General features: G+C 45.4%; 1 protein-coding gene across 4 annotated transcripts in view; it reads left to right on the forward strand.

The window, feature by feature from the left end:
* pip5k1ca (phosphatidylinositol-4-phosphate 5-kinase, type I, gamma a) overlaps window positions 1–25,812 on the forward strand; it is a 52,615-nt gene that overhangs the window by 12,981 nt on the left and 13,822 nt on the right. For all 4 annotated transcript variants that reach the window (XM_065956224.1, XM_065956225.1, XM_065956226.1 and 1 more), the window contains exons 2-15: window positions 7,505–7,536; window positions 8,026–8,112; window positions 10,412–10,542; window positions 11,327–11,444; window positions 12,362–12,514; window positions 15,084–15,383; window positions 16,075–16,283; window positions 16,436–16,519; window positions 17,154–17,202; window positions 18,855–18,939; window positions 20,060–20,221; window positions 20,656–20,797; window positions 21,107–21,139; window positions 21,338–21,457. In XM_065956224.1, coding sequence (XP_065812296.1) covers window positions 7,505–7,536; window positions 8,026–8,112; window positions 10,412–10,542; window positions 11,327–11,444; window positions 12,362–12,514; window positions 15,084–15,383; window positions 16,075–16,283; window positions 16,436–16,519; window positions 17,154–17,202; window positions 18,855–18,939; window positions 20,060–20,221; window positions 20,656–20,797; window positions 21,107–21,139; window positions 21,338–21,457 — 1,705 coding nt within the window. The remainder of the gene's footprint in view (window positions 1–7,504; window positions 7,537–8,025; window positions 8,113–10,411; window positions 10,543–11,326; window positions 11,445–12,361; window positions 12,515–15,083; window positions 15,384–16,074; window positions 16,284–16,435; window positions 16,520–17,153; window positions 17,203–18,854; window positions 18,940–20,059; window positions 20,222–20,655; window positions 20,798–21,106; window positions 21,140–21,337; window positions 21,458–25,812) is intronic.

Consider the following 25,812-nt stretch of genomic DNA (forward strand, 5'->3'; position numbering starts at 1 on the left):
CAGCTGAAGCTGATCTCCCTCGTCTTCGGTTTTGGTATCCATTAAAGGTGACATATCCTCCTCCTCTTCTTCAGTGTAAATAAGTCTCAGAGCTCCTCAAAACGTGTGTGAAGTTTCTTGTTCTAAATCCACTCTGATCCTGTATTTGATCATGTCTATAAACCCCTCTATTTTAGCCCTGCTCAGAACAGGCTGTTTCTGTGTCTGTACCTTTTAGATATGTAAATGAGCTGTGTCTGACCACGCCCCCTCTCTGGAAGGACTTGGGTGTCTCAGGCTTTCTTTCAATGTCCTATTGTTTACGGTGAGAAGGCAGACTCAGAGGTTCAGAACAAACACCTAGCTGTGGGAGTGTCACCCACCTGGGGGAGGGGCTACTGCCCTTTGTGATGTCATGAAGGGAAAATCTCCAAACGGCCTGTTTGAGCACACATTTTCTGAGAAGTGGAGCAGGCAGGAGACGGAGAGGATGGACTTTTCTCATCATTGGGGGGTTTGTAGACAGACTAGAGACACATGTTAGAGAAACGGTGAAGAGGATTTTGAATATGTGACCTTTTAAACTCCATAATATCATTCCAGTGTTCCATAATGAAGTCGGTGATTATTGTCTCTGTTGTCGTCTAGTCGGTAACGTCACAGTTTGTGTTTTGCTTCAAAATCCCCCCAGTGTATGATTTATTAGTTTTCTTGCCCTGCAGCTACAAATACTAAGTTCTCTCCTCCCCGCTAGTTAGCCTTTTTGCTTGCCTGCAGAGAGGTGTTCTTCATGTGTGAGGGGCATGCTGGGAAAATGCAAGGCCATGAAATCGGCTCTCATCTGATGCTTTAACATCTCTATTTTGAGTTGTTTGCTTCAGTGGAATTAAGACGATGTAATACAAATACATGACGCAGATATCACTCTGTGTTTGTGGAGCTGCAGTGTCTCTGCACCGAGGTCCATCTGTCCATCAACATCTGGTGGAGATGTTTTCTTTCTTTCTGTGCAGGTATAAGCAGCAGTTTAAAATTAGTTCCTGCTTGTAGAGAACCTCCTCTGAGTCACCTCCAGAAGATCCTGCTCTCTGTAGCCTTTTCCAGACTACAGGGGGGGTTAGGGTTAGGCCCCCTAAAGTGCCGTCATCGCTGAAACCGTTTCTCCTCTGTAGCGCCTCTGAAGACGGTACAGAGGTCGATCACATCGTCCCCCCATTACGCCTCTGCAACGTTCAGATATCCTGTCTAAAGAGGGCTATTAACAGCAGCACAGAGGAATCAAGCTGATGACCTCTCCTCTCCTCTCGGGTCCTCTGCTCTCCTCTTGTGTCCTCTCGTGTCCCTTTTCACCCTATCCTTTGCTCTTCAGGGTTTTTCCTGGCTCAGAATGGGCCTTTGGGGGGTGACTATACGCGCTGTAGTAAACGTTCAACCCGCGTATAACAGTATAGTCTCAGTCTGTATTACCTTATTTGACAGAAATCTGTCCATTTCCTGTTATTTCTGACCATTTTATAAACAATATTACCACTATGCTTAAGTTACTGAAACCCCAATTAAATCTGGTAAAGAATTTTTTTTTATTGCAACAGTGAAACAGGGGAGGAGGGGGATTTTAAGGGAGAGGGGTGTAATGAGATTGGGAGAGGGGGGGGTCACATCCTCAGTGCATTTCACCCTCTTCCTATGATGGCTGCTCTTTTCCTTTAAATTGTGTTTTGGTTTTACTGACACATTTGTTTAAGTACATTTATTTGAGTTAAGGTATTATGTCAAATAATCACAGATTTAAGTCACAGATAATTTGATCAGATCAGAATCTTGAGAAATAATAAAAATATATTTTCTGGCTATAACACAGCGCTGTTTGACAGTCTGTGTGGAGAAGTTCACAGACTACAGCTGGCTGACGTTACGGTAAGTTATTAGCCGCAGCTTCATCATACACGGTTTAGTTTAGTTTTAACATGACTGTTGGGATAATATTTACCGCCACGAAGAGCATTACTCTTTGAAATTAACTCAACAAACAGAAAATCAACCCTCATTTAGCTTGTGGGTGTCAGCGGAGCGTCATGAACCAGTCAAAAGAAACGAACAGTCAATCAGCTGGCTATCCAGCGCGAGCCACATGCGTAAATGGATGAGAGGAGAGATGACTGCTAGAAGTCAGAGACGTCATTTTTAAGTTTATGTTCTGCTTGTTCAACAGTCGTTTGATGTATTGATATTTTTAACTTACATTCAGAGAAGATTTGATTTGCAATTTGAATCATCTTTTTTTTCTTTTGGCGCTCGTGATTTTCCTCTGGCGCTGGGTAAAACCTCTTTGGGGGGCACCAAAGAATTCTCTATGCAAGAAAAACCCTGCTCTTGTGTCGTCTCCTTTCCTTTGCCCTCGTCTCCTCTCGGGTCCTTTCCTCTCATGTCCTCTCCTCTCCTCTCGTGTCCTCTCCCCTTTTCACCCTATACTTTGCTCTCGTGTTGTCTCCTTTCCTTCGCCCCTCGTCTCCTCTCCTCTCGGGTTCTCTCCTTGTGTCATTTCCTCTCGTGTCTCCTCAATGCCCCGTAAAAGGTCTCTTTTGGCTCCACAGTGTTACTAGCTCAGCCTTCACTCTGTGGTGGTCAGGGACAGACTGTGGTTTGGGACGGTGAAGGCAGACGACCTTTGAGCAGAGAGTGGAAGACGTTCACCCACTCCTCAATCATCAGGGACACTCTCTTCTTTGTGTGAAGAAAAAGATTTCCTGTGAGGCCTCGTCCAATCGTAGGCTAGTATTTCTGAACATGTGTTTGTTTTGAACTTTCGCACACAGACGGCATTTCAGGTCTGTGTAAACTCTCCTTGGCGTCCAGTATGTCCTGGTCGTCATTCTCCCGGTTCTCTGGTTTGATTGTGTTTAGGAGACGGTAACACAGCAGAGCAGAGTGACCCAGACAAACAGTCTCCTCCTCTCCTTGCATTGGGGTCATCTTATCCTGATAATCCACACCATTAGTCTAGTGACCCGCAGAGACCAGGATCAGGATTACAGCATAGTGAAGTATTAGTGACTGTCATTGAGCTGGCTTTGTGTTGAGGCGTCTGTCTACCTGTGTGACACGAACACAACTTCAACAGAGTGTTTGATCATGTCTATAAACCCCTCTATTTCAGCCCTGCTCAGAACAGGCTGTTTCTGTGTCTGTACCGTTAAATATGTAAATGAGCTGTGTCTGACCACGCCCCCTCTCTGGAAGGACTTGGGTGGTTTAGGCTTTCTCACTCCATGTCCTATTGTTTACGGTGAGAAGACGGACTCAGAGGTTCAGAACAAACACCTAGCTGTGGGAGTGTCACCCACCTGGGGGAGGGGTTACTGCCCTTTGTGATGTCATGAAGGGAAAATCTCCAAACGGCCTATTTGAGCACACATTTTCTGAAAAGTGGAGCAGGCAAAAGACGGAGAGGATGGACTTTTCTCATCATTGGGGGGTTTGTAGACGGACTAGAGACACATATTAGAGTTAGAGGAACATGGTGAAGAGGATTCTGCCGAACATGTGATCTTTTTAAAAATGTTAGCATTTATTCTGAGGTTTTTTTTTTTTGACCAAAGATCGATCAAAGACTTAAAGAAAGGAGCTACGCCCCTGTAAGTTTTCACCATCAATCTGAATGTGTGAACAACAATTCTCCATAGGATATATGGAACCTTTTGGTGCGGTGTTCTCGGTTTGGTTTAGCATACAACGAACTTAATAACTTAATAAGCACTTAAAGGCTTTATATGCGATCACACTTAAATGTAATAGAAATCAAGTATATCCTCTGAAAATAACTCTGTGAGTCATGACTGTCTACAATGGGTGTAACACCCGAGTCCCACTGTCTGTGATGTTTTCAGAGTTTTCAGAGTCCTATCTTCACTTTGTTTACATCGGCGGGACGGCCGGCTGACTCCTCCACTCGTGTATTAAAGTTGTTTAATTGAGGGACTAGAGAAAAGAAGAATAACATACTGTACTCACTGCTTAACTGTGTTTCTAGATCACGCTCATTTCAGGTAAATTTACATGCAGTGTGAAGATACGAGCATAATAAAGATTGCTAGCATTAGCATGCTAACACAACAATGCAGCCAGTTGTTTTGGTTTCATGCTGGTGCTCAAGGGCGACATCTGCTGGATCTAAAAATCGCATATAAAGCCTTTAAAAGTGAAATAAAAAAATTGAAATTTAAGAAAAAGCTATTTTTTCTGAACATCGCTGTTTCTGTAAAAATAGCTGAAAACTCCCCAGACTGGAATACCAAAGAAACGTCTGGGCCGTCAGACCCAAACTGGAAAACTGTGACCAATCTAAGGTACTTAATGAACCGCTGGCTGATTGTTCTGTTGCATCATTGTGTGAACTGCAGAGAACAGACGACGTTCTCATCCACACACTCGTCCCCTCGCTGTCTCAGATTTAAAAACGACCCCTCAGCAGCCCTCTCAAGGCGACATTCCTGTTTTATATCACGACACTTAATGAGAGTGCTGGGTTCATGTTTCAAGCTCTTCAGAGTTTAATGGACTTCTCATGTTTACAGGTCCGCTCTTACGCACTTTGACACAATGAGCTGACGCCGTTGTGGCATAAAAAAATTAACAGCCAGTCGATCGCTGGAGCCTCTGCCAGCATAGCAAACAGTCACCTGTACAATGGCCTCTTTCCGAGCTCCTCCTCAGGGAGTCCCAGTATCGATCTGATCTGGGTCAGACTCAGCTGTCGGTATCACACAGCAGCTCTGTCTGCTGGCTGGCTGCCTTTAAACTGAAGAGAGCTAAACTACCACATACTCCACATTAAAACCAGATTCTGGACACTGAAGAAGAGAGACCCTCATGGAGACCAGACCATGGTGGTGGTTGAGAAACTGAGGACTTCTCTTGACCGGATGAAGATCAACAAGTCCTCATCCGTGGACTGCTTCAAATAACTGTTTCGCTGACCTTTTGATGAGACCTCAATCAGCCAATCACAGCCTTCGGTATACTGTTAAGAGCCTCTTACAGCCAATGACAGCCTGTGTTTAAAGGACGTGCCTCCCCCTGTGTGAAATGCTAACCACTGAAGGGTTTGTACACTTTATTTTCACTGCATCATTACTTTCCATTCTGCATGAATTCATTGATACACAAAGGAAACTACAACCTGCTGTCTTCTTAATCTCTAAGAAAGTCAACCAAAGATATTTCAGTTTGATGTGCTTGTCCATGACTCATCCGCCATTTTTAATCTCAGGTGTTTGTTGTTGGTTTGTGGTGTGCACTGGCAATAACCAGGGATGAAGCTGTGCTTATCTCTCTCACATGACCAGGTCATTAACGAGGCTGATCATCATAAAGATCTACTGTCAAACATATAAATGAACGAGTCAGCAGCTTGTTCCTTCAAAATAAAAGACAGACTTCTCCTAAAGTGAAGCCAGAGTCAGCAGCTTGTTCCTTCAAAATAAAAGACAGACTTCTCCTAAAGTGAAGCCAGAGTCAGCAGCTTGTTCCTTCAAAATAAAAGACAGACTTCTCCTAAAGTGAAGCTGCTCCATCGTCTCTTCTGGGCCTCCATACATGTGTGGTGGTGACTGTGTCTGCAGAGACTCTGTCCTCTGACTGGATTTTACTGTTCTGCTTTGTTTTGGTTGACTCGGCACGTTTCTGGGCGGAGCTGGTGTCTTTCCTCCAGCCAATGACAGCGCAGCAGGTGAGTTTAAGAGTGGATAAAAAATATAATCATTGTGAGGAGAAACGCCAAGTGGATAAAGCTCGTTCTAAAACGAGGGTGAACCTTTTGTTGTCTTTTACTCGTGGACGTGGAGTTGGTCTACTTCCTGTTGGACAGGCAGGTGATAAACACCGGCGGTTAGCTTGTGCTAGCGTGCATTAGCTTGCAGTGTAGCTACAAGCAGTAAACGTACACACTATGTCCTGCAGTGAGCCCGGGAGGAGGAGGGGCTTAATTTGAATGTTTACAAACATTTATACTGCCTCCATCTTTAAAAACATAAAAACAGTCTTTCAGAGCTGCTGTAGACGAAGCTTCTATCCTGCCCAAGGCCAACACACCAAATGAGGATTCTTTTAACTCATTACTGATGGTTTCTTTATCAAAACTCTCAGACTGACTCTGCTGTTGGACATTTCTCTAGTTTACATAAATTTAATCGCCGCGTCAGCTGAGTATGATTTTGTTGATGTAGATTACAGAGAGAGAATTGATGAGCCCTGTGTTTGTTGGGTCTGAACCTCTCTTTTCTCTCTCTCTCTCTCGCCCTCATGAGCCTTTCCTCCATTATCACACTCAGTGTTACACATCCATAATTATGCATGTATTTCCAGTCTCCCTGGTAAAAACAGTCCTCTGATTGCTCGTCTCCGCTGCCTACATCCTGTTATTAGACTCAAATTATACTTACATCAGGGCAGATGTAAGACTGCTGCGCTCTGAGGCCTGTTAGATTGTCATGTGTAATACTTGCTCTTTTCAGCTTTATATGTTGTTGTGTCTACATTAGAGTGAGTGTAGTCGGGGGGGGGGGGGTCGCACAGACTGTCGACTTTGCCTGATGACGACTTATCGTTTATCAGGAAACAAAATCTCAAACTTTGACTGAGCAGGTGTACGACAGTGAGTCGGCAGAAACGCTGTTTAAAGGATCAATCAGTAAGATCTGTATTAAATGAAATGATAAAGGTCACATATCCTCCTCCTCTTCAGTTTAAATAAATCTCAGATCTCCTCAAAACATGTGTGTGAAGTTTCTTGTTCTAAATCCACTCTGATCCTGTATTTGATCATGTCTATAAACCCCTCTATTTCAGCCCTGCTCAGAGCAGGCTGTTTCTGTGTCTGTACCTTTAAATATGTAAATCAGCTGTGTCTGACCACGCCCCCTCTCTGGAAGGACTCGGGTGTCTCAGTCTTTCTTGCTCCATGTCCTATTGTTTACAGTGAGAAGGCAGACTCAGAAGGCAGAACAAACACCTAGCTGTGGGAGTGTCACCCACCTGGGGGAGGGACTACTGCCCTTTGTGATGTCATGAAGGGAAAATCTCCAAATGGCCTGTTTGAGCACACATTTTTTGAAAAGTGGAGCAGGCAGAAGACGGAGAGGATGGACTTTTCTCATCATTGGGGGGTTTGTAGACAGACTAGAGACACATGTTAGAGTTAGAGAAATATGGAGAAGAGGATTTTAGAGAATATGTCACCTTTTAAAGAAACAGCCATCACTAGAGTCCTGCCACTAGCGTGGCTGAAAATCATGATATGCAGACACAAAGGGACTTGGCGCCCTTGTAGATGACATTATGTTTGTCCTGCGGTTCCTCTAGCTGACACCCCCCTCCCTGTTTGACACTGTTATTACATAATGGTAGACTGCTGGGTCCACCCTTTGGGACTCGTTTTTGTCAGACGGCGCTCTAATGATGCTGAGTAACGGAGCCTCTCTGTCTCGCAGTGACTAACAGTTGTCTCTGTGTCTTTTCTCTCGTTCAGATGCTGCTGCAAAGAAAGCCTTCATCACAGAGGTGAGCTGCCGTCTGTCCCTGTGATCGCCTGCTCGTCTGTTAGGAGTCTCTTCTTGATCGCCCACATCAATAATAAACAGCTCGTTCTTTAAATTCAGTCAGACACTAACCAAAGCCCCACAGAAGTCGGATCTGAGGGTGTAACCATGCAGTGTTCAAAAATGAGTTGAAGGTGTATCATAGCCTTTAGAGGTCATGTAAGAATTATTTGTTTGGGCCAGACTTCTTTGTTCACATGATCTTAATCCTCCTAATTTGGTGAATCCCATCCATCTGGCACCGGATGTTTGTCAATGTTTAAAGACATTTAAATTAACTTAAATGAGAAATTCAACCATGACGCTTGATGAGCCTCAACAGAGGAACAAGTCACACTCATCAGAGAGATCCTCAGAACAGATGAAGCAGCTTTAAAATAAATAATGTGGTCAGCTCTTAAAGCCTCGTTTACTCTGCTCTGCCCGTAATGTAATCAATCTTTCTCCTCAGATGCCCTCGTCCTCAGGCCAACCCGGCCAGGGGAAGAAGATCGGCCACAGAGGGGTGGATGCATCAGGAGAAACGACCTACAAGAAGGTACTCCAAACCGCACACACCCAGGAGTCTTCTGGTTCGCTCTTCTTTTTTTTTTTTTACGAAGTAGAAAGATTTAATTATTAAAAATGACGAGATAATTAAATACAAACAAAATAATGAGACAAAAACGTCTAAAAATCTAATTTACGAGTGAAAAAAAAAAAAAAAAAAAAAAAAATGAAACAAGATTTTTGAGATAAAAGTCATAATAATGACATTAAAGATGAAATTAAAACATAATTAGAAGATATAAAGACAAAATAAGATGATTAAATACAGACATGATAATTAGGTTAAACATTTCAATTATGAAATAAAAATGTATTAAAATCAAATTTTAGTTTCAAGATAATAAAATGAGAAAACATTTAGTTATTTTTTATTGATTGAGTTTTTCAATTTTGAGAGGAAACAAACAATAAGAAAAATACTGAAAATAAACTAAACAAAAAACCCTCCCCAAACTCTCTTCTTCTTTTTTTAAGTTTTTATTTTTGCCTTTATTGGAAAGGACAGCTGAAGAGAGACAGGAAACGTTGGGAGGAGAGAGAGGGGGGGTAATGTGCAGCAAAGGGCAGAGGTTGGATTTGATTGGTGCAACAAGGACTGTAGCCTCTGTACATAGGGGACACACAAGAAAACCGCTGGTCTATCCAGTGCCCCCCCATGAGCAGAGGCTACAGACCTTGCAGACGTTAAGGCTGTTGCTTCCAATAGAATGAATCACCGCGGTGTAAACAAGCACTGAGCATGAAAGCAAAGTGAAGTCAACTCACCCCACGATGAGTTCAGACTTACACAAAGGCAGCTTCACTGGTACCTAAACCAAAAGTAGCTCCGCCCCCTTTAGAATCATTTCAGCTTTCAGTTAAATGAAAAAGGAGAACCAGCTGATTTACACCCTGTGTTACGCCCATGTTATATTTTGACCACAGCACAGATGTTTCTAATTCCAATTACAGAAATACACTTCAACTTTTTATGAGACATTATTCTCCATTAGAAGTTCCCATGTTACGAGTGTCAAAACAACAGTTTATTTATCCGCATTCTTCTCCACCCTCTTCCGGTTTCCCCCTTTTGGAATGACGATTACAGACTACCACTGTACCTGGTGGTTGGCCGTCGGCTGAAGTCTTTGTGGTGTGTTCAAGTTGACCACAGGCGGCCTTCGTCACCACTAGTTCTTAGCCGTCTGCTTGGCGTGTCAGGGCCTTTACACCAAGTGATTTCAGAGTCACAGATACATTTCTAAAGTCAGAACGACATCGGAGAGTCTTGCTGGAGTTGGGGCGCGCTCCCATGATCTCAGTCGTTTTGGTGCAAGGCGGTCTTAAAACAGGCAGTCTTTTTCTTGCTTGTTGTTATGTCAGATGAAGCGCTTTGTAAAAATCTGATCCCTGCGGCGCGAGGAAACATCTAATATGAACCCTCAGCTCGCAAATAGTATCCAGCCTTCAAGATTAAATTCATTGGGACGGCTGAACAGCGTGTGAGCCGTGCTGCAGACACCGCAGAGCGACAGGTCACCATCAAATCATGATGATCACAAAGCAATTAGATCCAACCCTTGACATTTGCCAGAGCCCCCCCCCCCCTTTCTGTATTATCTAATTAAGACACAAAAAGATCTTTTAAAAATAGATGCATTCCAGACAGAAGTGTGTACATGTTTTAAAGGGGACATATTCAGAAAAATCCTCTTCTTCAGTGTTTCTGAACATGTATTTGGGTAACCTGAGTGTCTACTGACTCACAAAATCTGAAATAAATCCATCCAGTCCTTTGTTTGTGGTCTACATAAGTCTTGCAACACAGAGAAAAATGCTCTGTTTCAAATGTGCTCTCCTTGTGATGTCACAGTGGGACTCTGGTTAAAAAAAATCCCCTCCCCTCCCCTGGTATCTCCACCCATGGACTCCACCCCCAGCCTAGAGCAAAGCTTTTACACAGGTCCGCTTTTTTTATTCTTGCTACAGAGGAGTGTTGTCTACGGGGTAAACTCGGTGGGGGGTCCATTGCATTTAAAGAGACACACACACCAAAACGGAGCGTTCTGAGAGAGCTGGTTTATACAGGGTCACAAACCTCCTCTGGTGCTTGATTCATGTTATATTTTGACCACAGCACAGATGTTTCATTTAGACCACAGGGGACTGTTTGAAAAGGTGGAGAAGGGGGAGAATATGTCCTCTTTAAAAAAATGAAGTGATAGAACCGCAATGATTTTAGACTCCTGCTGAGGTTAAAGAAGAGTCAAACAGTCCTCTCACTGAGTCCCCCCACCCTCTCTCCACAGACCACCTCCTCAGCCTTGAAAGGTGCCATCCAGCTGGGCATCGGCTACACGGTGGGCAACTTGAGCTCCAAGCCGGAGAGAGATGTGTTGATGCAGGACTTCTACGTGGTGGAGAGCATCTTCTTCCCCAGGTCGGTACTGAAGCCATGAAAACATTCTGGAGAGCAAATTATGATAATAATAATAATTTAACTTAACGCAGCTGAGGGGGATGTTTACACTGACTGATTGTTTTCCACTCGCATCGTCAGCTCGGCAGCTTTATGGTTTTGAACTCTGTGTTTCTGCTACACACAGAGGGGTTTTCTATCCCCCTGAGAGGATCAGTGTATGTTCCCACCCCTCGAAGATCTGCGTGTACATTCTATTGAAATAGAGTAACCTCTGTTTGCTCACTCGGCTAACGCGGACCGCCATCTTTGTTTTGGTCTGTGGACCAATCAGAGACTGTATAGGCAATCAGCTGACATGTAAGAACCAATGAGAAGCCGGTGCAGCCTGAGAGAGACTTCAGAGCCTTCTCTGAGCATAGAAATACAAAAGATAGATCTGATCTGAAAGGATTCATCCTATTCAGTATATTCTAGTATTTAGCTGTCTAGCTCTTTTTACAGAACAGCTCTAAGTAATGATTCCTTTGAATAGAATAAATACTTTTTACAAACCTTTCAGAGGGTCACATCACACTCCACGACCTCCTAGACATCCTCGGGGTGTCGATATCCAGAGTCAACAGGTCGTCCTGGAAACAGATGACTCACTTGGTCATGACTCGACTGAGATTAAACACGGCTGTTTACAGAAGGAGACCTCAGGGGGTTAAAACTTTAACGTGTGATGTTCAGCTGAGAAACGTGTTTCTTTATGACCATCTCCTCATCTTTGTTGTTCTTGGTGTTTTTCTGTGTTTTTCAGTGAAGGCAGTAATCTCACTCCGGCGCACCACTTCCCGGACTTCCGCTTTAAGACGTACGCTCCCGTGGCCTTCCGCTACTTCAGAGAACTGTTTGGCATCCGGCCCGATGACTACCTGGTAAGATCATCACCCCTCCTTACAGCCAATCAGATCCTGTGTTGAAAGGAGGTCCCTCCCCCTGTCCCTGCTGCTTCTATCAGACTTCAGGGTGATCTCTTCATGTTCACACTGAGGAGAGTATTAATCAGCTGATATTTATACCAAGAGAGGTATAAGGCTTGGCTCTGACCAACGGATCGTCCAGTACTCTGCTACATGAGGTCAGACCTAATCAAGATACAGTTTAAAGTGGAAACTAGGGATGTGAGCAGAGAGGCGACAAACAAATAGAGATATTTAAAACAACGAGAGAGAGAGAGAGAGGCTGCAGCTTGTCTCTCCACATCAGCGTGGAGCACCATGAGTCTGCATGATTCAGTGCTGCTCCCTGAGCCGTCCAGCAGAAGAAACATGCAGAGTGTAGTCCGTGTTTCTCCGCCCACAGGAGAACGTCACAGGGCACCGTGATGATGTCAGAAATTAGAGAGAGAGAGAGGGGGCAATGACACTACAGCCTCTGTACATGATGTTTGTGTTAATCTCTTAATGGTCATTGTATCACAACAACAGAGCGCCGCTGCTCGCTCAGCTACCTCTCATGTTTTTGAAGATAATAAAAGCGTGTCCTTTAAAGGCCTCGTTGTGCGTGTGCCAACACTCAGTCAGCCACACCTCTTCAACCTTTAACACCAGTTTTACCGTCAACTTGAATGTCATGAAGTGAGCCGTGAGCAGGAGGTCGTGGTTATAGCTTCCTGGTCCGAGTCTGATCGGAGCAGAAAATTAGCTTCTTAGTATTTCTTCCTCGCTCTCTAACTACATACACGCCATCGTTAACTTTCAAAATCCTGAGTCTATATCGCCGAGGTCAATCCACAATATCAGAAGATTTGTGTAAGTGTTGTTTTTAAATTTTTGTGCGTGTGTGTCTACAGTATTCTCTGTGCAACGAGCCATTGATCGAGCTGTCCAATCCTGGAGCGAGCGGCTCGGTCTTCTATCTCACCAAGGACGACGAGTTCATCATCAAGACTGTGATGCACAAGGAGGCGGAGTTCTTACAGAAGCTGCTGCCTGGATACTACATGGTACGTGTGTTGACATGTGTTTCTGTCCCGTTATTCAGCTGCGTGCACACACTGGTAAGACGCCACGGCAGAGTGTCAAACGCCATCCTCCCTGATGTTCTTATTAAAGTCATATTTTTAGAGCTTTATGTAACTCCCTGGATTCCTCTCCTCTGAGTGTGACGACCTTTAGATTAAAAAAAATATATAAAACAGGCCGCTCTATGATCTGTGACTCAGACCTCAGGCCGTGTGGTTTCATAAGAGACGGGCCCCGTGTTGTCCTCCCTCTCCAGCAGCTCCATGTATGTCCATGCTTTTTCTTCTCCCGCCTGTGAGGGTTCACGGCCTGCAGCCTTGTGTTTATTCACGCGCCGACAGCCGTGGCCAAAGACCACTGCAGGAATTCATTTACACACTCAGGTAAAGGCTCAGAACTTTCACTGAGACCTTGAGGAGGCGGGTAAAGGAAGGAAGAGGCTGCAGTCTGAGCTCAGAGGCTGATGAAGATGAATGTAATTAAGTAGAATCAAAGAAAAGAATCATATAAGAGCCAAGACAGCAACATAAAAAACAGCAGGCAGCTTGGGTGAGCTCTCTGTGTCTTCCACAGCTGACTGGCTGGTGCTTGTGGGCCGGCTGCAGAGTCTGGCTCTGGGCAGCATACAGATCACCGTGATGTAACAGACTCCTCTTCTCCCCGCTCTGTGTGTCAGCGCTGACGTCTTCCCCCTCCTCCGCCACATTTCAACGTCTTATCACTCTCACTGCTGCTATGACACTCTCACTCTAATTTATTTCCTTTCCTCATCTCTCTCTCCCCTCGCTCACGTGTCTGTGTTGTCGGCTTGTCACCGCTCTGCCCTCTTAACATTGACAGAAGGGTTGTGTGTTGCTGAGGGCTGCTCTCTCTCTCTCTCTCTCTCTCTCTCTCTCTCTCTCTCTCTCTCTCTCTCTCTCTCTCTCTCTCTCTCTCTCTCTCTCTCTCTCTCTCTCTCTCTCTCTCTCTCTCTCCTGTATATGCACACTCTTGTGTCTGCCCGCTCCACACGTTTCTGAAGGTCATTCAGAGAGCGTTCAGACAGAATCCCTCCTCCGTCTCTCTGTCTGTTCCCTTTTCTCTCCTCTTCTTTTTTCAAATCATTTCTTCTCCTGGCATGATGTGTGTTATCTCTATTAAGGATCACAGCTCTCTCTCTCTCTCTCTCTCTCTTCATCTTCTCTCTTCTCTCTTTTCTGTGTCCCCTATCTCTCGCTCTCTCCCTCTCTCTTCATCTTCTCTCTCTCTCCCTCCCTCTCTCTCGCTCTCTCTCTCTCTCCCTCTCCCTCTCTCTCTCTCTCTCTCATTTCTCTAATGGTTCTGAGCTGGCCCGGCTCCCAAGGTCAACGCAGGTTTTTCCTCTGAGCATTCCCCCCCGGTCTAACCTCATTTGTCAGGATCGACTGCTTAGATTTCAGCAGAGATTGGCGTATGAGAGCTGAGCGCTGACCACCAATCAGAGAGCTCCCTCTCATAGCAACGGTTGCTAGGCTACTTCCGGTTACAAAAACTTCCTCCTGGTCTTTTCAGTGTGAAAATATGACCTTCATTTCTTACTGTAAATTTTCAGAAATAATAGAAAAATAAACGCATCGGAGTTTGCACGCCGTCTGTGCAAAGTTAAGGTTAGCACTTTGGATAGCGACATGACAAACTCTTTTAACGAGCCCGAGAGATGCTAACGTCAGAGAGTCTGACAGAGCAAGCTCAGACAAACAACGAGGGGAGATTGAACCCCGGTGTTTTTCTGCTCTCTCTGTTTTTACAAGTTACTAAAAAGCCTCTCCACTCGAACCTCACCTGTTGTGATAACGGAAACGAGAATGAGACAGCGTTATGAAATGGTGGGAGGCGAGCAAATCAGCGAGGTCCAGACCTCGGTTGTTAATTTATTTTGAACAGAACATGAATTTATTATCTCATTAGTATCTATGCATGCTGCTTGAACTGATGTCAGTCAGCTACTCTCTCTCTCCTCTTGTTCAGTGTGCAGCGGGCAGGTGAGAGTGAGTAACCATGGCGACTGTCTGTCTGTAAATCAACGAAGTCCCGCCCCCTCTATGAATAAAACTTTTGGGGGAGGCGTGCAACTGAAGGAAACATCCATGCAGTTTAAGAGATGTGAGAAGTACCCCTAGCAACAGTAACCAAGGAGGACGGGGCTTGACAAAAGGTTGATTGTTGTATTTGAACGAGCATGCATCACCTCTTCATTAAACCCTGCAGAGTCCCGTAAAGTGAACAGGAGGGGTTAAAGGTCAAAGCGGGGCGGGTTAACTTGCTCTTCGTCTTAACTTGCTCTTCAGAATCTTATAAATTAGCACTTAAGAATTGAACCCTGTGAAATCTTAGTGACCCTAGCCAACTTTTCCAGAGAACATATGTCAGGTAAACCGATAAAAACAAAGTCGGCTCAAAACCTGACGACAGGAACCACTTTGAAGAAGAACAGTGAACTGCTGATGGAGGGGGATTCTCCTAGTTTGTGATAATTAGATGAAGTTCATGGGGTCTTATCTCTCCTCTCTCTCTGTCTCTTGTTGTTTTCAGAACTTGAATCAGAACCCCCGCACTTTGCTGCCCAAGTTTTTCGGCCTGTACTGCGTTCAGTCGGGCGGGAAGAACATCCGCGTGGTGGTGATGAATAACGTCCTCCCTCGTGTGGTTCGCATGCACCTCAAATATGACCTGAAGGGCTCTACCTACAAGAGGCAAGCGTCCAGGAAGGAGAGGCAGAAGGCCCGGCCAACCTTCAAAGACCTGGACTTCATGCAAGACCTGCAGGACGGCCTGATGCTGGACCAGGACACGTACAACGCTCTGGTGAAGACCCTGCAGAGAGACTGCCTGGTGAGTGAGAAACACTAAACTAACTCTGCTCCATGTGGAAAAGATGAGCAAGAACCAGCTCAGGGAGGGGGGGGGGGGGGCTGAAGTGGTTCAGTGATTCTGAAGGAGGATCCACATTCCTCCCTGATCCAGAGTCTCCACAGAGAGAGAGAGGAACGGATTAGAGACGATGAAGAAATGCCTCTCAGGGGAATATGTGCAGAAAGAGACCAAGAGGAGAAAGTCCACATAAGGAGATGGAAAATACAGGATGCTTAAGGTGTCCTGATTAATAATAGAGGAGCAGGGATGGAGGGAGGTGGAGGAGAAGTGGGCAGAGTGTTTGTCCTTCCCTCCTGAATGAAGGTTTGTTAGGAGCAGGAGGTTTAACGAGGTGTCTGGAGGGGGAGAGGGTGTGTCTGTGGTGTTGTAAACCTCCACCTCACGTTGATGGTGCTGTTTGTTAATAATGTGATTGTTTGAGAGGGTCCGTGCACACTCTAGATGTTGCTTATGCATTTGATATAAATGTGTGGATGCTCGTGGATCACTGTGTGGCGTCCCCTGTCCTCCAGATAGAACTTTCAGTTACAGTCAGCGTCACGTTTCTTTTTCTGGTGCTACCAAAGCGTCCTCGGGTCCCTTCGACAGGCGCCATCATCATTATTATTGTCCTTACATCAGTGTGTGTGTGTATGTGTGTTTTGTTCAGGTGCTGGAAAGCTTTAAGATCATGGACTACAGTCTGCTGCTCGGGGTTCACAACATCGACCAGGCGGAGAGGGAGAGGCAGATGGAGGGCTCTCAGGGCAGCAGCGATGAGAAGAGGCCCATGGCCCAGCAGAAGGCCCTGTACTCCACCGCCATGGAGTCCATCCAGGGAGGCGCAGCCTGCGGGGGATCCATTGACACCGACGACACGTGAGTTCAGCCGCTGGATGAGAAATGTGACAGGAAAGAGAAGCACGGCTCACACTGCTTTACTGCATCATAAATTCATGACTTGAAAGGTTTGACTATACATGACTTTGATCTTGACAAACCTTTGATGGATGTTTGGCCTCTGGTTGTAGGATGGGTGGGATTCCAGCTGTGAACGGGAAAGGAGAGCGACTTCTCCTCTACATCGGAATCATCGACATCCTGCAGTCCTACAGGTGATGCTCACACCAGAAACATGATGACACCTCTCAGTCTCACAGGCTGCTGACCGAGCTCAAATACACTTATATACCTACTTCCCCCAGATATCCCATGTAAACCCTGAGTATGAACACACACACAGAAACTTCCATATCTGCTGGGAGAAAAACCAAACTGTGAAATGATAGCAGCAAAATTCATCACAGCCTGTCAGAGCATGAGAACCAGTGGAACCAGAACACACACACACACACACACACACACACACACACACACACACACACACACACACACACACACACACACACACACAAAGGCACACATTTTATTTTTTATTTTTTTTTATTTTTTTTTATTATTATTATTATTATTTTTTTTTTATTTTTTTTTTTTATTAGTTTATTTTATTTTATTCATTGTTAAAATATTTAATTGCTAATTATTACTTTTCATTATTACTATTGTATCATTTGTTATTAAATGCTTTGGCAATATATTTTACACATTCATGCCAATAAAGCTAATTGAATTGAATTGTATTATAGCTCTGTGTACATTCTAACAACCTAGTGTAATATCGTCACGCGATCTGAGCGCGATTAAAAACTCACATCTCTGTATCACCATATCTTCTCTCTGTTTCCTCAGGCTCATCAAGAAACTGGAGCACACGTGGAAGGCGTTGGTTCATGATGGGGTGAGAGCTTTAAATAGGTCTTTTACCTTTAAGAGACACAGCCAATCAGGTGCTGCCACCTGGATACACACAGGATTTTATACAAAACTGTTTTATAAATCACGTGAAGATACAACAGACTGCAGAAGCACAGGAAGTCACATACACACCCATTCTAAAGGGTTCATCAGTGAGTCCCGCAGTGAAACCACATCTACTCCCCCTGAGGGCCGAGGTTGAGTCCAGTTGCTCTGCGGAGGACTAGCTGCTAGTGGGCCACTCCCCTCCCCCGGAGTAGTCTTGGTGTTAATACATCGACCTGCGGACCTTTGCCTTCCAGCCTCGTTGTTGGACGTCAGCTGCAGGTCGTACGCCTCCTCACAGGGCGCCGTAAGCTCGATGTAGACGGGCTGGATTGAGGCAGACCACAGTACGAGGAGGTCTGAGGTCGGTTACTGCAGTCTCAGGTGGGAAGCAAAGCCCCTCCCCTGAGTCTGCACCATCAGATGTCCAGACTAGAAAACACAAAAGTACAACTTGTTGTTCAGCCACAAAGTAGCCAAACAATCAACATCCAATACAAATTATGATTAATGCAGTTTTAAAAAAACACATTAGGAATATAACGGCCCACTGGCAGCAGAGAGAGTCCTGCATCTTGGCAAACGGAAGAAACTTGACCGCTAATTTTCATGACCTGATGGGCAGCTCACACCAACACACACAACTTTTTTAGAATTTGTGCTTCTTTGTCCAATTATCAGCGGGAGCCTATAATCTGCCTGCATCTATTTCTGTCCAGGAGGTTTTCAAGAGTTTTTTGTAGGTGTGAAAGCACTATTAGTCGTACATTTTTACAACTTAAGATGCTGATTTTTCATATAAGAATTCCCTAAATTCTTCACCAATGTGACTCATGTATTGACAGCTCACATTCAGGGATGATTCATGTCGACTCTCCTCCTCATAATCAGATTGTTCATCAGACATCATCAGTCCTGTAAATCTCTCCTCTCACTCTGAAACACACTCATACACAAGATGTATGTGGGAGGGCGAGCCGACCCCCCCCCCCCCCGTGCGTCACCGTCTCTGCTGCTGATGGAGACTCCTCACTTTGTCTCAGTGTTACACTCAGTACTCTCAGCTCGCTGGATCACTGCAAACATGTTACTCATAATGAAGTGAGTAAGCTAAAAATAACTACGCTGCTGCCGTGCTCCATCTCTTCCTCCGTGTTCTGGTCAAAATGAACACTGAGTGTCGCCTGTCAGTCTGCTGCAACATTCATGAAGGAGAGTCTGCCTGCGTCTATTTCTGTCCTTTTGTTTGAATGTGTTGCTCTGCATCGAGGTGTGACCCGGAGGAAACTAAAGTGGGACACTAAACAGATAATCGTGTGTGTGTGTGTGTGTGTGTGTGTGTGTGTGTGTGTGTGTGTGTGTGTGTGTGTGTGTGTGTGTGTGTGTGTGTGTGTGTGTGTGTGTGTGTGTGTGTGTGTGTGTGTGTGTGTGTGTGTGTGTGTGTGTGTGTGTGTGTGTGTGTGTGTGTGTGTGTGTGTGTGTGTGTGTGTGTGTGTGTGTGTGTGTGTGTGTGTGTGTGTGTGTGTGTGTGTGTGTGTGTGTGTGTGTGTTGCACTGTTTGTCTCATTAATCTCTCCGTCTCTCCCTCAGGACACCGTGTCAGTCCACCGACCCGGCTTCTATGCTGACAGGTTCTTCAAGTTCATGAGCAACACGGTGTTCAGGAAGAGCTCCTGTGAGTTCACCTTACAGCCTTACATAGTCAGACAGAGGGGTGTGTGTGTGTTGCAGCAGACAGACAGCCTTATTAGGAGCTGCTGTGTGTCATGTTAGAGTTTCATACCTGAGCAGATGTATTTTTGAAGATGTTCAGAGGAGAATTAATAATTCATGGTAACCGAGCCTCGTTTAAGATTGTCTTGTGATATTATATCCTCTGATTCAGAGAAACACAGTGCCACTCATCAGCAAGACTCAGGCCCCGTGTCCACCTGCTATTTTAATCTGAGCGCCCGCGTCTTTTTCCAATGTTTACAGCGAGTAGAGAGCGTTTGCAGCAGCAGCAGCAGCAGCAGCAGCAGCAGGCGGAGCGCAGAGCTCAGCGTCTTTTGTTCAGATGTCCCGAGCGCGTCAAGCTGAACATCTTTCAGCTTTTTAGAAAAGTGCTGCTGACGTCACCGACGCACTTTTCAAGATATCAGTTATTCCTCATAATTTTTTGGTTCTTTCAGAGCAAACAGTTCTGGGGACGTTTTGGAAATTAAGTATCCACAAAGGGAGTTCCCTGAGAACTTCACATGGTACCTCCTCTGGAGCTGAAGAGGTTCCTCTTAACGGGGAAACGAGGCTCCTACCAATTAAAAAGGAGGAGGGCTCCAACAGTTCCTAGAACTATGACTATTTGTTAACCATCTCATAATTCACTGGAAGTTTATTGTGAAATAGCAGAAATACCCGATTCCTGCGGTCCCAAAACGCCTTCTGTCTGCTACATATCGTCCTCATATCGTCCTCGCTATCGTAGGAGATCAAGCAATATGATGCTCAAAGTGAAGGAAAAATCATCTCAAATATAAAACATACAGGAGCAGGGTCGGTCATACAGCGGCCATTTTTAAGAGACTGTTGTCATGGAGACAGGATGCATGGGCAGCGCTTTTATTCTCTGCGCACAAACGCTTCATCTAAAGTTCCCCGGGCGCACAGCCAGCGCCAGGTGGACACGGGGCCCAAATGAATCTGCTGATGACTTGATGGATGTAGACCCTCCTACAGTGTGTGTGTGTATGTGTATGTGAGGCATTACTCTGTGAGACTTACTTTGTCCGCGTTTCCTAAACTTCTTATTTCCTCAGCTCTGAAGTCTTCTCCGTCCAAGAAGGGTCGCGTGTCGTTGACGGTGCCGAAGTTAACCGGTCCTGGTGCGGCGTGGTCGGCCAGCCAGCTCCCCTCCGACAGAGATGATGTCATCTATGACCTGAGAGGAGCTTGCAGCTTCCCCACGCTGGAGGATGAGGGTAAGAAAGCCCTGCACACAGGAGCGGTGTGTACTGCTCCATTGTGATTGGGTAGGGATGAAGAGTGGGGTGGAGCATGCATCTCATCATTTAAGTGAAGTTTGTTGTGAAATACCCGATTCCTGCAAGAGAGTCAGCCATAAAAAGGATCAAAGATGGCGGCGTAGTCTTAGCGCAGACCCGGGTCCGAGTCTGACCTGTGGCTCCCTTCCCGCTTGTCATCCTCCACCCTCTCTCTCTAATCCCGACTTCATGCTCTATCCACTCGCCAAATAAAAGTATAAAAAGCTTAATGACACTGATTGTTTCAAACCTCAGTAAACATCAGGCTTTTAGCTGTTGCCATTGGAAACAAAAAGCTTCACAATCAGAACAGATCAGAACACACTCTACAAAGAAAAAAGTGCTAAAATCTCTCTCTCTCTCTCCTCCAGGGCGACCAGATCTCCTTCCATGCACTCCCCCATCGTTTGAAGAAGCCACCACGGCCTCGATTGCCACCACTCTTTCCTCCACCACCTCTCTGTCCATACCGGAGAGATCCCCCTCTGACACAGCTGAGCACCCCCGCTACAGGTACACACACACACACACACACACACACACACACACACACACACACACACACACACACACACACACACACACACACGTGTGACTAAAAACCTTGACCTGATAACTGCTCTCATATCTGGCAAACTGAGGGGCGTCCAAAACGGCCGTGTGGGGGGTGTCTTTAAAGCGCCTACCTTCTCTGGTCCAAACAAATCCAGAGCATTCAGGAGCAGAATCTAAAGTTAGAAGGAGGACATACTGACTGCTGTGATGAATGTTTTTAGGATGTATGAACACAGCTTGTTCTGACTCTGTGTCCTCTCTCTCCAGGAGGCACACCCAGTCTCTGAGCCACGACGGGAGGTGAGTCAGAAGCATGAACACTACTTTTACTTCATAAACCTTTATATGAAGGAAAAACTGAGTTTTTTTTGTGGCTACCAGCTTTTTGTTTTCTCAGCACGAGACGTGTCTGGGTGTGGTGGGCGTGTGTTTATGAGTCGGGCTGTGTTTAGTTGCATTTCCTCTGCGCGTGTTGGTTCATGAGCCTCCTCTGTTCAGGACTCAGGAGGAGCTGCGTGTGCGGGAGGAGGACCAGCAGACCATCACAGTGGAGGTGGAGTTAAAGAGACCCGACAGCGAGCCCACCTTCTCTGTGCCACAGTCTCCACCTGACACCAGGTAAACAACAACAACAACACAGCAGCTAACTTCTTTATTTATTTATCTACTAAAATATAAAATGAGACGTGAGGTGTCTTCAGACCGAACTGTTCTGGAGACTTTTTGAGGAGGAATTATCCACATGGGGAGTTCACTGAGAACTACCAAGGGGACTTTTTTTTACCTGTCTTGCTTTTGCATCGCCATGGTAACGGCTGATATGACCCTTCACTTCCCAGCACCCATCTCCTTCAAAGCAGGAGCTGAAAAGGTTTCTCTAAACGGGGTTCTAGGGACTAGAATAGTCCATACTTCCTGCAGTGTGGAATCAGTGAAGAGTGGGGAGGGTTCCAACAGGTCCTAGTAGTGTTGTAGTCCAGGCCACACTACCCGAGGCCAGAGTGGTCTGAGGGGGGGTATCTGTGTTATAAACAAGGTTACAAAGAGGTTTACAGCATCGAGCCACATCCTTTCTAACTGCAGTAAAGTTGTGAACGCTCCTGTCAGAACACTTAACCAAACTGTGGATTAAAGTCCTTTACTTGATCCTCTTTACATCGGAGTCCTGACGATTTGAGCTTCAACCCGCCATTACAATGTTTAACATTTGTCCATATTCACCGAGCGGACCGTGAAACAAACCCATGACTTGTGTGTCATGGTCTCCCCTCCATGTGACCCCGTTACAGGATGGATAAGCTGCGGTGCTGTAATAAGTCCTTCATGACCCCAATCATCAATATGACTCCGTTTGCCTGCTCACTATAAATACCACGGCGCCAGCCAGGGTCTCACCTGGGCTCAGCCAGCTGGTACATGACCCCGTCTCACCGCTACACATTGTTAATAACACGGCACGCTGAGAAACGCTGGAAGCTTGACCCACTTGTTTAGTAAATGGTAAATGGACTTGAGCTTGTATCGTTCTTTTCTAGTCTTCTGACTACTCAAAGCTCTTTTACACCACAGGTCACACCTACACATTCACACACTGATGGTAGAGACTGCTGAGTAAAGAGTCCATCAGTATTAACTCATCCATTCATCCACATTCACACACTGATGGTAGAGGCTGCTGTGTAAAGAGACCATCAGTATTAACTCATCCGTTCATACACATTCACACACTGATGGTAGAGGCTGCTGTGTAAAGAGACCATCAGTATTAACTCATCCGTTCATACACATTCACACACTGATGGTAGAGGCTGCTGTGTAAAGAGACCATCAGTATTAACTCATCCATTCATACACATTCACACACTGATGGTTGTTGGGCCACGCAGGCTTAGGACAGTCAAACAATGGACTTGGGCCTGCACCTCTGTAAAAGCCTCATTTGAGTTATTCACTGAGATCACAAAGAGGCCTAAAAGGACTCTTAATCCCAGAATCCCCTGCGGTACTTCACACCTACGCGTGAAGTAAGGGGGGACCGGAACCTCTCTCTCCTCATTGGAGGGGACCTGAGGTAGACCCCCCATGGAGCAGGCCAGGCTACAAAACTCCAAGACTTCCATTGCTCGACCTCTTTCCACGCGCTGACTTCTAGTGCTCGGAGACCCAAGCTCACCTCCTGTTTCTGCAACAATCGTCCTTTGTTTTAAGTTTTTTTGGCGCGCAGGTAATCCGTGGCCGGCAGTGTTCTAAATTCCGAGCTCGTATTGTCCAGTGAACGCATCTCAGTTTCTCGGAGAGCGTCAGACTATAACAGATTATCAGAACGATAACGGCCTTATTCGTCCTGCAACGAAAGGACATCAACAGACATCTTTCCACTCGACGGAGAACCAACGAAGCCGCTCTCGCCGTAAGGGACCCTCGCCGCCATCAGACGCCTCTGCACCAGGACGGACAGAAGATCTGTTTTATCGCTGGACTTTTTCCTTCACCAATCGCGGGCAAAGCGATTCACAAGTGAGGCTTAATTAGGTCTGGGCAGAATTAGCTTTAGAGAGTGTTTTTAACAATTGTTGATCGAAGCAGAAACTGTAATCTTTATCTTTGTTGGACCGCTGCGTCCTGAGTTTTAACTGTTTAAAACTCTTGTTGTTGTTTCGGACCGCTGTGTCCTATATGTGTTTAGTGTAACAGCGTTATAACCGGGTATTACCGTATTTTCCGCACTATAAGGCGCACTTACAAGCCTTTAATTTTCTCAAAAAACGACAGTGCGCCTTATAATCCGGAGCGCCTTATATATGGATCAGTTGGTTAATTGGTTGATCCATACTGGTTGTACACGGCGCTCAGCGACACTGACTCGGATAATGACGAGAGGGAGCCGGGCATGTTGGATGCCGTACTCACCCAACTGTTCAGTTCGGACACTGAAGAAGAAGAATTCGAGGGATTCGTGGACGGGGAATGAACTGAAAAAGTGAGCTTTACGTGTTATACGTAACTGAACAATGTTGAGTTATGCACTAACGCAGGGGTGCCCAACCTTTTTGGAACTAAGATCTACTTTTAAAGTTACCAGTCTGCCGAGATCTACCAGTCCACATAGTGAGCCATAGCCTTTACCAACAGCCTACAAACGCATTTAATACTCACACAACAAACAGAAAATAATAAATGAGAGTTCTGTAAAAAATAATGCAGACTACAGACTACAGCAGGCTGCTGTGAGATGATTTTGCTTTTGTTAAATTAGCTGCAGACACGGTGAGAGTGAACGGAGTAAAGTCCAACCGACTGTTTGACCGGGTCACGTGTGTTCCCACCTCGGTCCGTACGGATCACGGATCAACTGTGTGCTGTAGCACTAAAAGTAAAAAGGTTCGCGTGGTGGCTGGCGCTCCAGTGCAAGTGTGTGCGTGTGCGTGTGTGTGTGCGCGCTGTTTGTTGGTGTGTCTCGTCCCTCGCGATGCTCAAAGTCATGACAGCAGAGAGGAGCAGAGAAAAGTAGCTGCAGCTTCATCAAATGCGCTTAATACTCGTAGCATAGTTTCTATATATGACTTTTTGGTAAAACATTTACCCCCCCGGTTTTACCTGCACGTCATTGCGCATGCCTGCACTCTCTCTTGCGCGCGCTCTCTCTCTCTCGCTCCCCCGCTTGCTCTCTCGCTCGCTCTCTCATGCACGCAGCAATTTCATGAATAAATGAAAAATTAAATACACACAGGTTGGAAGTATACTTGGGCTCCCAACACAGGTATCGTGTGTGGGAAACAGTGCAATGAGATGAAATTGAAATCACTTTTCTATTTTACAATTGTATTTTATATTGACAAAACATCTCGCGATCGACTGAGAATCAGTCAGCGATCTACCTGTCGATCGCGATCGACTGTTTGGGCACTCCTGCACTAACGTTTGAATTAGCGGTATCAGACTGTGTTTCTTTTACGTGTTTACAACTGAACAAGGCTGGGAGATATTGTGAATATGCACATTAACGTTTGAACAACGTTGAGTTATTGTGAATGCACTACGTATAAAACTACGTTTTGAGAGTTAAGAGAAACGTCAAAGAAATAATTTATTATTTGGGGAAATCGTCTTATGTACTTTTGTTTTTGTAGTTTTATACGTTACGTTTTATACGTATTTATATTTATATATTCACAATATCTCCCAGCCTTGTTCAGTTGTAAACACGTTCTATTCTATGCGCCTTATAATCCGGTGCGCCCTATATATGAAAACAGTTCTAAAATAGGCCATTCATTGAAGGTGCGCCTTATAATCCGGTGCGCCTTATAATCCGGTGCGCCTTATAATCCGGTGCGCCTTATAGTGCGGAAAATACGGTACTCTTCTGATCAGAAAGACCAGTGTAAGCCGTATTAACTTGAATTCGGCTATTGGTTTGTTTCTGTGAATGAAGGGAATTACTCCGAGTTGTGGCGCGGGAGTTGGACTGTGATCCGGCCTCTTCAGGCACGCATTTCTCTTTTATTTTCTTTTATCCTCTTTTATTTCCCCTTCTACGAACATACACACACATATTCCCGTGTAAACGTACATCTGGAGACCAACTCCACCACTGCGCCACTACACACAGAGATCTATACACTCGCGGCTATCCAGACGTCTCAGAGACACAGATCGTGAAGGGCCGAACTCAGTCTCTTTTAGACATTAAGGCCACATTTAGGCCTTTGTTAGGTGTGTGCCATCGGAAGGGCGACCACGTGGGACGAAGTAATCTTCCCCCCCTCTTCCCCCTTCTCTCTCCCTTTCATTCACAGACACACGGAGAGATTAATGAGACAAACAGTGCATGACACACACACACACACACACACACACACACACACACACACCTTGCTTAATAATGTTTGTTGCTTAGGTTAGTTTATGATAGTGATTTGTTTAATTAAGTTCATTGATTCTGGATTGATGTTGCTTTGTTTAAATAAATT

Source organism: Labrus bergylta, chromosome 6 (genome assembly GCF_963930695.1).
Source record: "Labrus bergylta chromosome 6, fLabBer1.1, whole genome shotgun sequence".
NCBI lineage: Eukaryota > Metazoa > Chordata > Actinopteri > Labriformes > Labridae > Labrus > Labrus bergylta.